The following is an 11928-nucleotide window of genomic DNA, read 5'->3' as shown; positions in this document are numbered from 1 at the left end:
TATAATTAAAATTCACATTTGTTCTAAAGGAGCTATAGAAGGATATATTATAATATTAATTAAGGTATGGGAAGAAATTGTGGATTTATTTCTTTAAAGCTAAACCAGCCTTGAATGGAAAGCATTTCTTGTGTGACACAACTTGCTTGCAAACAAAAATGATACGTTTTACCCTTGGCCCCAGAGTGAATCCTCTTGTTTTCACTACAGGAAGATGAGACTGTTGGCACAAGTGATGCATCCATGGATGATCCTGTGGCAGCCTGGCAGAGTGAAAGCAGTTCCAGGTACCTCCACTGGGCTCTGAATTGGGAACACTGGTTTTATCATGGGATTTAAATAGGACAGTTGATACTGAGATACTCAGACTTCATTTCGAAAATTTATTTTTGATCAGTTAGTCATGAAACATTTCATATTGTGATTTTTTTCTGTTCTTTTTCTTTTCCAAGTCAAAAACAATTCTAAAAAAAGCCTTTTATAAGAAGATACTGGCTTTAATTAAGAGCTACTTGAAAAAAATCAATGCCAGTTTGCCATATAAATCCTGTACTTGTATTATTTGGTATTGAAGAAGTCAGAGCTGGATTTTTAGGGAAGTGCTCTAGTTCTTTAAATGTTCCATGCATTTTTTGTTGCCAGTTCTTATGAAGTCAGTCTGTGAATCAGTGAGATAATGAGAATTAATATCAACCATAGATGTAGTTTTACTGTGAGTTTCAAATTGGTAAAAGAATTTACTGAAATCACAAATCAGAGAGCACTTGTTTTTCTTTAAATTCACATGATAACAAAATTCTCTGCTAATCCTGAGCAGAACCAGGAGAGCAGGTTGAATGTTTGGACTTTTCAATTCCCTATGGGGAAACTGAAGTTTTCTGTTCTCTTTCTTACAACTTTTTTATTATCTACAGTGATTCATCAAGTGAATATTCAGACTGGACAGCAGATGCTGGGATTAATCTGCAGCCTCCAAAGAGACAAACCAGGCAGGCAGCTCGGAAAATCTGCAGTAGTTCTGAAGATGAAAATATGAAGGGAACAAAAGGGCTGGAGCCAAAGCGAAGGAAACTGAAACAGCCAAGGAAGAAGGTCAGCATATGTAATTCTTTGTGTCTTTTGTACTTTATGAATATAAATACAGGTTTTAGTGGTTGTTTTCAAAGTAAAATATTTTATAAATGGGCATAGAGTAAAAAAATATTTATAGAGATCACAGTAATTGTGCTACCAGTGGTACAGAGAAATTTTATTGTTTGTTTTATTGGGCTTCCATGTTTCCCACAGGTGGTTCTTCATTTCAGATTCCAGTTTTTTTCCTCTCAGGTTTATGCTCTTCACCACAGTCAGGTTTACAACAGGGTGGTTTTGTTGTAAAATTATAATGGATCTGTATTGTATTGACATGGTCAGATGTCTTTTTCCTGGTATTTTTTTAAAAGACATTTAGAATATTGCTAAAAATGCAATTTATTTCTTTATTACAGAACCACAGACTGGCTTGAGTTGGAGAGGTCTTAAATATCACCTTATCCCACCCCCCTGCCATAGGCATTTTAATGATTTATGAATGTTTTAAGCCATTTTAATGATTTGTGAAGGTTTTAATTTTCAGTTATATTTATAACAAACCTGTCTATTTAGTGGAGGTTTTGGGAAGGACGACACTCCACAGTTTGCTCTTCCTTGTATCTTACCTGCAGTAACTGCTGTACGATGAGTTTTCCATAGTAATTAACTGTACTCTGAATATTGTGTTGATTGCATTCTAAATTAATGCAGATATTTAACTTGTCTATGTCACTTACCGTGTAATGTCCTGATGTGTGTTTAGAAAGCCAGTGGGCTGCTGTCCCTGGAAGGGGAGCCCAGTGAGGAGTGGCTGGCCCCACAGTGGATCCTGGACACCATTCCCCGCCGCTCGCCCTTCGTGCCCCAGATGGGGGATGAGGTACTGCCCTGTCCTGGTTTGGAAAGCCAGGTGTCTGCCCTGAAATGGAAAATGTAAACCCCCTCCCTCCGAGTTGTTGTAATTTTTAAAATTAAGGGGCTCTCGGGCAAAGATATGGGAGCAGGAATAACAGTTCTTTATTAGGGAAGACAAAAAAAACCCCAAAACAATGCAATAATACAAAACAACACTGTCAGAGTCAGAACACGACCTGACACCCTGTTGGGATGGGTGTTGGTGGCAGTCTGATTGGTGGAGCCCTCCTGGAGTGACAGATGTGGTTCTGTAAAGCACTGATCCTGTAGAAGGATGGAGTTTTCCACTGAAGATCCAGTGGTGGTGTAGATAGGCCTGGTCTTCCTCTGGGAATCCACTGGGAAAGGGCTGCTCCTCTGGGAATGCAGTGGGCAAAGGCTGCTGTGGTGTCCCAAACCTCAGATTGTATCTAGGTAGGAATGCTTGGCTCCTCCCCTGGGCGGAGCATCTCCCCATGGGATGCTGGGATTGGATCAGCCATGCAGGGACACTCACTGGCCATGGACAGAAGATAATTAATAATTAATGGCCCATGAACAGCTGAGATCTCCTGCAGGGAGGATTGGCTGTGGGAGAGATAAAGAAAACTGCCCAGTTACAGAAGATGACTGCCCAACCTCTGACAGATGGAATAGAATACACAGCCCCATTTCCACATTCCAATCAGCAGCTCTGCTTGCTTTGGACTCTTCTGCCCAGCAATATTTGCAGGGAATTGTGCTCAGGACAGGCTGAGTTTTGATAACTTTGTTAATTCCCAAGCAGTTTGTTGCTTACAGATTGATGTCTTGTGTCCCTTTTTTTGCTCAGGTAAATTGGGATTAACATGAAAAATCAGTTGTGCATCTTCACCTGCACATTTGTTAATGATCCTAGTTTTAAAGCACAGAGCGGGTGCCAATTTGGCTGATAGAAATATTTTTAATTAGAAGAGTGTTTTATGATGAAATAATAAGTGTGCAATGTGTTCTCAAAGGGATAAGACCTGGTATTACGAACAGGAAGAGCACAATCATTAAAATAATTTGCTGTACTTTCCTCATTTGCTCTTTTTTTCTCTTTAAATTTTCTCTTTTAAGATTATCTACTTTAGGCAAGGCCATGAAGCTTATGTGAGGGCAGTGAGGAAAGCCAAAATTTACAGTATTAACATGCAAAAACAACCATGGAACAAAATGGAACTCAGGGTAAGTTCAAGAAGTACTTCAAAGAGCTGAATGTCTCTGTAATGTTAAACTGACATGAAAAACCAACAAGAAAAATGTGAAGAAAGGATTGCTTTAAAATGCTAATATCAAAGTTTTAATTGTAAATATTAAAGTTAGTTTTTATTAACACAAAGTCTTTACATCTGTTCACTTCCTGGTTTTTGATTTGATTCTCAGGGGTCTCTTTTCACACAAATTATTTTTTCCTGAACACTGAATTCATTCAGAACCCTGCACTGCAGAGTTGCTTGTGGTTATCTCACCACTCTACAGTGACCTGAGCATTTGGGTTCTGTTTCTTGTTTTTAATGCTGTGGTAAGAAATCATGGTGTAAACACCTAAATGTGTGCAGGAGTTCTCTGAAACATTGGATCTTGCTTTGGATGAGTTCCCAAGCCTTAATCTGCAGTATTCCTTATTTTTTCCTGCTTTCCTCAGATTTCATATCAAGAGAAGAGCCCATATATGTGCTCATGTTCATTTAACCATGCTGGTGATTCTATTAATGAAAGTAGTTGCTTTACTGGGAAAATACCCAGTTACCAGTCCCAGATATTCAGTGATTCCAGCTGTGATTTTCCAAGGTATCATCAGTTTGTGAGGAAAAGGAAATAGCTGTTCACTTAGGATGGGCTTTGACAGGACATGAACATAAAGGCTATTGTGGGATTCCCATTTTCAGAGGAAGAATTTCCTTTTTTCCCACTGTGCAAGAGTGAGGGGCCCTGGGGTAGGTCAGGGAGAGCCTTTGATGTGCTTAAAACTGAGTTTGTTCTTTAGAACCTTCTTAAATAATTTGTAGGAATCCTGTTCACAAACCTGCCAAGGGAATGAGCTTCTTCATTTTTCTTTCTGTGGTGACAGTGATTGATTTTAGTATTGGGGAAAGAAAAATTAATGGGTGAAATTACCTGTGCTGTAGAGTGGAAACATACTTGGATTTTATTAATATGTTTCACTTAAAAATGGATATTTTTGTTTTTGGCAAGATAAAATAATGCTGTTCCATGCTAACTAGGAACAAGAATTTGTGAAGACTGTAGGAATTAAATATGAGGTTGGGCCTCCCACACTCTGCTGCTTGAAGCTTGCATTCCTGGATCCAATCACAGGCAAAATGACAGGAGAATCCTTTTCCATAAAGTAAGTCACTGGAATGCTGATGACATACTTCAAGAGCTTTCCTTGCAGTGTAGATGCTCCCCCCTCCTCCTTTCTTATTTCCTGTGCAAGGTATGATGATGGCAGTAATGGTTATCCCAAATGCATGGAATTTGAGGACTGTGCAGTTCATCTAGAACTGCATTTCTGGTCTTATTTTGTTTGGTCTTATTTCCTGAAGGTACCATGATATGCCAGATGTTATTGATTTCCTTGTGCTGCATCAGTTTTATAATGAAGCCAAAGAAAGGAACTGGCAAATAGGTGAGGTTTCTTTTCCCCAATTCCATGTGTTTTGCACCATTTCTGCAGCGGTTTAATGGGACACAGTGTCTTTATTACATGATGTAAAGGACTATACACACGTGATATTATAAAGATTATTGGAAACTTTTATTTGATGTTTGCTGCAATTCCTCTAGCAAAAAAAAAAAAAAAAAAAAAAAAGGAAATGAGAAAAACTGTTCCAAGGACAGTGATAGCAGGAGAATCTCCTGATCTGTTGGGAATCTGAGGTGTGAGTGCAAGGGCTCAACTCCTGTGCTGCAAGATGCAGGGATGGAAAGTAGGGCGTTCACAAAAGAGGGAGCTGATTCTCTAAAAGGAAATATTTAGCAGTTCTTGCTGTTGTTCTTTTTCTGAGTGCAATGTTTGCCCTTGCAGGGGATCGGTTTCGCAGTATCATTGATGATGCCTGGTGGTTTGGGACTGTGGAGAGTCAGCAGCCTTTCCAGGCAGAGTATCCTGATAGTTCCTTCCAGTGCTACAGTGTCCAGTGAGTATTGCCATGTCCTGGGCCTCCTGACAACTCAGAGAACTTCAGAAATAGGATCAAGAATTAGAATCCCTTTTTCCATTTAAATACATACCCAGACACTTTATTTATTTATTTAATTTCACATATTGTACTTCTTATTTATTACTTACTATTTATTTTAGAATATTTTGAGTATTTACTTATTTAATTTTTTGCTAATTTAATTTAATTTAGTTTTTAAAAATTTTTTAATTTATTCCTAAAGCAACAATTGTGGTATAAACAGCAGTGCAGTGACTGTATAGGAGGTACAAGAGGAAAACAGGGAGTTGGAATGTCTTATTCCTAACTGGAGTGACCTTTTGGGTCAAATCTGGTAAAGAAAAGGTGTGTCTTTATATTCAGCTCTAACTTGTGCATTTGAATGAATTTTTTAATAGCTGGGACAACAATGAAAGAGAGAGGATGAGTCCATGGGACATGGAGCCAATCCCAGAAGGAAGTAAGTGTGTGCTGGATTCCTGTCCCTGCACAAAGCAAACAGCTCTGGGGCCCTGCATTTACCCTCTGGAATTGTTCCTCTGCAGCTGCTTATCCGGAGGAGGTCGGTGCTGGAGTTCCTGTGACCCCAGAGGAGCTGACAGCTCTTCTCTACAAGCCCCAGGAGGGAGAGTGGGGGGCCCATTCCAGAGATGAAGAATGTGAACGAGTAATCCGAGGGATTGAGCAGCTTCTTTCCCTTGGTATGTTTGGAGAGAAAAGGGGGAAGGATTAACGATAGCAGGGAGGGGGGCACAGGACTGGAGAGTAGATGGGATGGAGTGCTGGGACTTGAAATGTACCCAACTAAATTACTGAAAAGAGCCTTTTAAATTTCATATTTCAGTTTGCAAGCTAAATTCCCTTTTTTTCTGGGGCTTCCCAGTGGGTCATATCTAAAGAGCAAAATATATAATTAAACCCCTCAAAACCAACCAGCAAATCCTCACTAAATACCCTCACCTCCAAATTCCTTATAACTGGTTTGTAACCATTTAATAGCACCCTGTGCTTTAAATTCTGCCTCTGTTTACACCCAGGACATGTCTGTGTTCTTACTCAGTGTTGAGTGTTGTAGTATTCCTGTTGTAAGTGCAAATGCCTCGTTCCTTTCAGTCAGATTGGCTGCTGGCACACAAATCTCAGATGTGATACTTAAACAAAAAGTGCTTATCAAGAGCAGGAATAGATGGTACAAGAGGAGGAACCCTGCCCTGTGGGTAATGACATTCTCAGCTGTAGATCTGCGTTGCTTTTGCTGAATTCTTCGAAGGAAACCCCAGAAACCAGTGAAAGGAATCTTGGTGGAACATCCCTTGGAGGCATCTAAATCATTGTGGTCTTTTGTCTTGCAGACATTTCTAATCCCTTTGCTGTTCCAGTGGACCTTAGTGCCTATCCCATGTATTGCACTGTTGTTGCTTATCCAACTGACCTCACCACCATCAGGAGGAGGCTTGAAAACAGGTTTTATAGGTGAGTTTGGGTTTGTAGCTGACATTTATTGCATTTATTATTATGTGGAGCTGAAGGCTGTTTAAGGTCCCTTCAGCAACTGCAGAAGATCAGATTGCCCTTGGGCAAAGTGAGTCTTCCTGAATAATAAATTCTGCTGGCCAAGGCAAAAGCTGCTGTAGCTGGATCTGGAATGTTGGTTGAGCACCCTGAGCCTGCTGTGTTGGAGGCAGAGCATGTTTGCTTTGTTTCCATCCCTGCTGCCTTTGAGCTGGGGTTTTGCTTGTGTTGCAGTTGCTAGAAGGGGATTGAATGATGCTGGGAATCTCAGCTTTCCCAGTTAATTTGGGAATACATAATGTCCTGCTCCTTTTTTCCCTTCTGAGGACAACCTGTTTCTGCTTGATCTGGAATTCCCAATTCCATTTTTTTACCAAAGAATCCTACTGAACGTGAAATAAAAATAACATACACCTTCCTCTCCATCCCGTTCCTTAAATTTTGTGTATTTTTCAGGAGAATCTCTGCCCTGATGTGGGAGGTAAGATACATTGAACACAATGCCAGGACTTTCAACGAGCCAGACAGCCCCATAGTCAAAGCAGCCAAAATTGTGACAGATGTCCTGCTCCGCTTCATTGGGTGAGTTTGGACCTCACAGACCCCACAGCTCCAATTCTCGGGATCCTTCATTGTGTTCCTTGGTTTTTGTCATTGTCCTGCAGAGATCAGAGCTGTACTGATATATTAGAAATCTACAACAAGGTGAAAGCAGAGGACCTGAGCAGTACTGATGAGGAAGAGGAGGTAAGATCATTTCCTTCCTTTTTAAAATTCAACACATGAAAGAAAATTTATTTTTGTTGAGTCTTTATTTTATGGGTAATTGCACTGAGATTTAGAGATGAGGCTGTTTAGGCTCACCTGAGACAATAAGCTCCCTGAAGTAAAAATGCTTCTTGGAACTGCCTGTCTTTAATCTTCTCTCAGTACATGATGTTTTGTGGGAAGGATGAGTAATGAGGGGAGCTGGGAAGTGGAGCTGTTACTCAGTCAGAAGGACAACAGCTCTCCATTGTCAGCGAGGCAGCAGAGCTGATTTCCTTATGTAATTCTGTGTCATTTCCCATCAATTGATCCCTGGAGTGAAATGTCAGGTAGAATCCAGGGTGGATATCACTGCCTTGAGCTGCTTCCCTCTCCTGACACCTTCTCCCCTTCAGTGCAGTTTGAAATGTGCTGTAGCTCCTGTTGCCAAGTGCCCTGTGGTTGTTGTTGGCTGGTTTTTAAACCTTTTTCCATGGCTGAGGGTTCTCCAAACCTGCCTGTGTGTGATCATTCCCTTTGCCTTTAGGTGGCAGAAGTGGATGTGGATTCAGATGCTCCAGGCACTTCCTCTGGGAAGAGACGAGTGAGTAAAATTTCTGCTGTGGTCATTTTTTTAAAAATTTTGATTTTAAAGAAAATATCTCCAGCACTCAAATTTCAATGCAACTGATAAATGTAGCAAGGCTGGAGCTGAAATATTGCATCTTCTCATGGGTTTGAGAGTTATATATGACCAGAGAAGGCAAATTTGTTTGATTTGTCTCATTTGCATATTACTGTGCCATCAGCTCTGCTTTAATCTTCCTGGATTTCTGTTTTTAATTGGGTAATGCTTTAATTGCAGAATGCTGGGAGATTAGTAGGAACTTCAAGGGAGCAATGTGAATATTGTGATACCATCTGCAGTACCTGTTTCCCTGCAGGTGAGACGAAGGGTGAAGAGGCAGCCCATGAAAGCCAGTGCTGATGCTTGGAAGGAGCAGTGCCAGCAGCTCTTAAACCTGATTTATGAACGAGAGGACTCAGAGCCTTTCAGGCAGCCTGTTGATCTCTTCTCTTACCCTGTAAGTGCAGCTTCCACACCCAGAATTGTTCCTCCTTTGGCAGAACATCCATGCTGGGCATGGCTCTGTCCTCTCTCTTTATGAGCTGATATTTTCAGGGAATTATCTGCAACAGCTCTGAAAGTAAACTGATGATTTGAGCCACTGGATGAGCACTGAGGGGATGTTACTGCTGTAGGATTTGAGAGCTTTGATTTTCCTCTTGTGTGTTCTCACAGGATTATCGAGATATTGTAGACACTCCCATGGACTTCAGCACTGTGAAAGAAACCTTGGAAGCAGGAAACTACACCAGTCCCTTGGAATTCTACAAAGATATTCGTTTAATATTCTGCAACTCTAAAGCTTACACTCCTAATAAAAAGTCTCGTGTAAGTAATAAATTGGTTTTTTAACAAAGACCTTGGCCCTACATGAATAAAACACATGAAATAAGGTCTGAATAGCAAAGCACTGCTTGGTGTAATAAAAATAACCAGGACACACCAATTCTGTGGTTATCAACTTGCTTTGTTCTGCTCTTCCAGATGATATCTAACATCCATTTTCATCTGGGACGATGATCACTGTTGCAGTTGTTCCTTGCAATATTTGTAACAGAACACTGGTCACCAGTTGCTTTTATTTTTTCAATAATTTATCCCTGTAAACAAGGCTATCCAGCTTGATAACTGCACATATTGTGGATGAGGCTACACAAAAGCAAGGCCTGGAAAGAGGACAGGAAAGTGATTTAAAGATTTTGACATCTGGTTTACAGAAATTAGGACTGAGGACGTTTTTGGTTGCTTCTCTGTAGCTCTGTAAGGGTGGTGTAAGGACAGTTCACCAGGGATGTAGTACAAAAACAAATGTGAGGAGATGTGAAATCCAATTGTTTTTCCCTTGGTATTCAAGTTATCTTAAGGCCTGCTTCCCTGTTTCTTGGGGATTGACAAAGGGGACAGTAATCCAGAAATCCATTTTCCTTCAGCTCTGGAAATACTTTGTGCTGTTACTAAATCCTTTTAAGAAAACACTTTCTGTTGCAAGAATACTCATGGCCCATGGAAGGAAATATTCTGTAAAGAGCCTCATAGTGGAACATCAGTGTGAATTTTTTATTTTTGCTACAAAGTCTGGACATCTCTGTGATGATTTTTAAGTTGATCTTCAAGTTATTCAACTCTAATAAGCCTGACCATTTTCTCTCACTGCAGATTTACAGCATGACCCTTCGACTCTCTGCCTTATTTGAGAACCACATGAAAAACATCATTTCTGAGTACAAGTCAGCCATGCAATGCCAGAAGAGGAAAAGGCCTCGGTACCGAAAACGGCTGAGGAGCAGCAGCAGCTCCCCCTCAACCAGCAGAGCATCCAGGTAAAGCAGGGATGGGGAGCCTGGCTGGCACTGCCATTCCAGAGCACAGGGGTAATGTGCTTTTGGGAATAACCAGCAGCAGTGTTGCTCATTTCCTGCTGAACTTGCTCTTTTTGGAGATAAAATCACGCTCAATTTGTAGTTTCTAATTCTGGTAAGTGAAATACGATGTGGTTACAAGTGTTCTCTCTGGAGGAAATGAAAGATCAGCTGTCTCTTTACCTTTTAGCTGTTGACAAAATGTTGTGTAACACTTCTCTGCCTTCATCTGATACATTATCTGAGTAAACTGACTGTTGGTTTCAAAAGGGGGGATAAAACCTTGTCCCTGCAAACTCCCTATACCTTTAGCAAACAGCACCATGGTGTAACTATTTTTAGTGTTATCACACCTGGGAAGAAGGGATCACTTTGCAGGAGAAATCAGTTTTGTATTTGAGTCTGTGGTGATAACAGATTTCTCTCTTTGGGATATTCTATGTTTGCAGCCCAAAAGGGAAACAGAAGCAAGTGAAGATTCAACCTAAACCCAACCAAAATACCTCACTGCCCCTGACCAGGACTAACTCTTCAGTCTCATCTCATGGTGAGGAAATCCAGCCTTTCTCTTAGCGCAGCTTGTCTGTGCAGGTTGAGTCTTGTCCTCGTGAGACACATGCAAAACCTGCCTGCTGAAGGAGCAAGGTCCTGAAATGTGTTGTCTGTAGGTTGTTTTAGCTGAGTTTGGCTGTTGGGCAGTCCTGGGGAAGGATCAGGGAATTGGGAACCTGAGTCTGGCTGTGATAAGAATTATTCCAGTGACAAAAGCTCAGACTTCCTCTGTATGGGCCTCTCTCATACAGCAGTGAAGGATAATTAATTAAATTAATCCTGCTTGGGGTTACACTCAGGAGGAATCTGTCTTTCCATGGCTGCAGAGCAGCTTGGTGAGATTGCCCTGACTTGGGCTGTTGACAGAACCTCCCCAGACACAGCCCTGTAAACAGAGCATAAAAATCACCCTGTCCCCTTGTGCTGTCCTGTCTGAAGTTTCAGATACAGCAGAAGAACCTCTGGGTTCAGCCACTGGTGAAGAGCTGGAGGGTCAACCATCTTCATCAGGCTCAAATGCACAGAGCCGGAGTGGAAATGCCATAGACCCAGGGAAAGGCAGACCAGTCAGGAGCAAATCTACACCAGTGAAACAAGGTGAGAAAGAATAATTCTGTGCTGTGACTAACTTGGTTTCACTAGAGATGAAAGATCTTGCTTCTGTCTGATGTTTATTGCCTCAGTGTAGCATACCAAAAAATTGAATTTACTTTGCTCCTTTACTCTGTGGTGTCTTGTCTGAGGTGTGGAATGCAGATGATTCCATGTACACCTTAAAAAGTCCTTTAAAACTTTAAAGTCCTTTCAGATGGAAAACTTGATTGCACTTAAACTCCTACAGTTCCTTCAGGAATTACAGACAGCAAACAAACCAAGAGAATTCCCACCACAGAACCTTTGCCTTTATTAATCAAGCTGAAACCGAAGATGAAAAAAATTTTACAAAAATATATAAATATTTTTCTCACTTGCAAAACAAAGTAGTTGTGATTAGAAGGGAAACAGATCAGGTGTGGTAATCTGGGAGATGAGTTACTCAGAGTTTCCACCAAGGTGGGCACTACATGGGCATTTCCTGAACCCTGGAGCCTTTCCCAAGTCCACACTCCTGTGCTGTAGCAGTGCTGGATGCTGCAGATGAGCTTTTCCTGTCTTAAAGAAGATATTTAGTCTTCATTGTCACATTCATAACCCTGAAAACATGGAGGATTTTGGGTCCCAAGCCAGCCAGATACTTTATTGAATTTTCATTTAAGGTGTTCAGCAATCCCTGTGAGCTTTCTTATGTCACTGACTTCCTTGAGTTATTCTTTCCATTAATATTCTCTGGACTAAGCCTTTTGAGAACATGCATTTGATAGGGAATAAATCCTGTTTGCACAGTGTTATTTTTATGTATGTATAGTTTTGAAATGGATTTTAGAGTTTTCCTGCCTTGGCACCCCAGGCAGGATTCACCTCGCTGAGTTTTAGA

General features: G+C 40.9%; 1 protein-coding gene across 1 annotated transcript in view; it reads left to right on the top strand.

Moving 5' to 3' along the window:
* BRWD3 (bromodomain and WD repeat domain containing 3) overlaps window positions 1–11928 on the top strand; it is a 50058-nt gene that overhangs the window by 31658 nt on the left and 6472 nt on the right. The window contains exons 22-39 of the mRNA XM_063170798.1: window positions 211–287; window positions 915–1092; window positions 1835–1951; window positions 3067–3174; window positions 4215–4339; window positions 4539–4621; window positions 5021–5132; window positions 5555–5616; window positions 5702–5857; window positions 6509–6629; window positions 7125–7250; window positions 7334–7415; window positions 7963–8019; window positions 8360–8500; window positions 8719–8871; window positions 9700–9863; window positions 10352–10449; window positions 10893–11051. Coding sequence (XP_063026868.1) covers window positions 211–287; window positions 915–1092; window positions 1835–1951; window positions 3067–3174; window positions 4215–4339; window positions 4539–4621; window positions 5021–5132; window positions 5555–5616; window positions 5702–5857; window positions 6509–6629; window positions 7125–7250; window positions 7334–7415; window positions 7963–8019; window positions 8360–8500; window positions 8719–8871; window positions 9700–9863; window positions 10352–10449; window positions 10893–11051 — 2119 coding nt within the window. The remainder of the gene's footprint in view (window positions 1–210; window positions 288–914; window positions 1093–1834; window positions 1952–3066; window positions 3175–4214; window positions 4340–4538; window positions 4622–5020; window positions 5133–5554; window positions 5617–5701; window positions 5858–6508; window positions 6630–7124; window positions 7251–7333; window positions 7416–7962; window positions 8020–8359; window positions 8501–8718; window positions 8872–9699; window positions 9864–10351; window positions 10450–10892; window positions 11052–11928) is intronic.

Source organism: Melospiza melodia, chromosome 16 (genome assembly GCF_035770615.1).
Source record: "Melospiza melodia melodia isolate bMelMel2 chromosome 16, bMelMel2.pri, whole genome shotgun sequence".
NCBI lineage: Eukaryota > Metazoa > Chordata > Aves > Passeriformes > Passerellidae > Melospiza > Melospiza melodia.
This window is presented reverse-complemented; position numbering and strand designations above follow the sequence as displayed.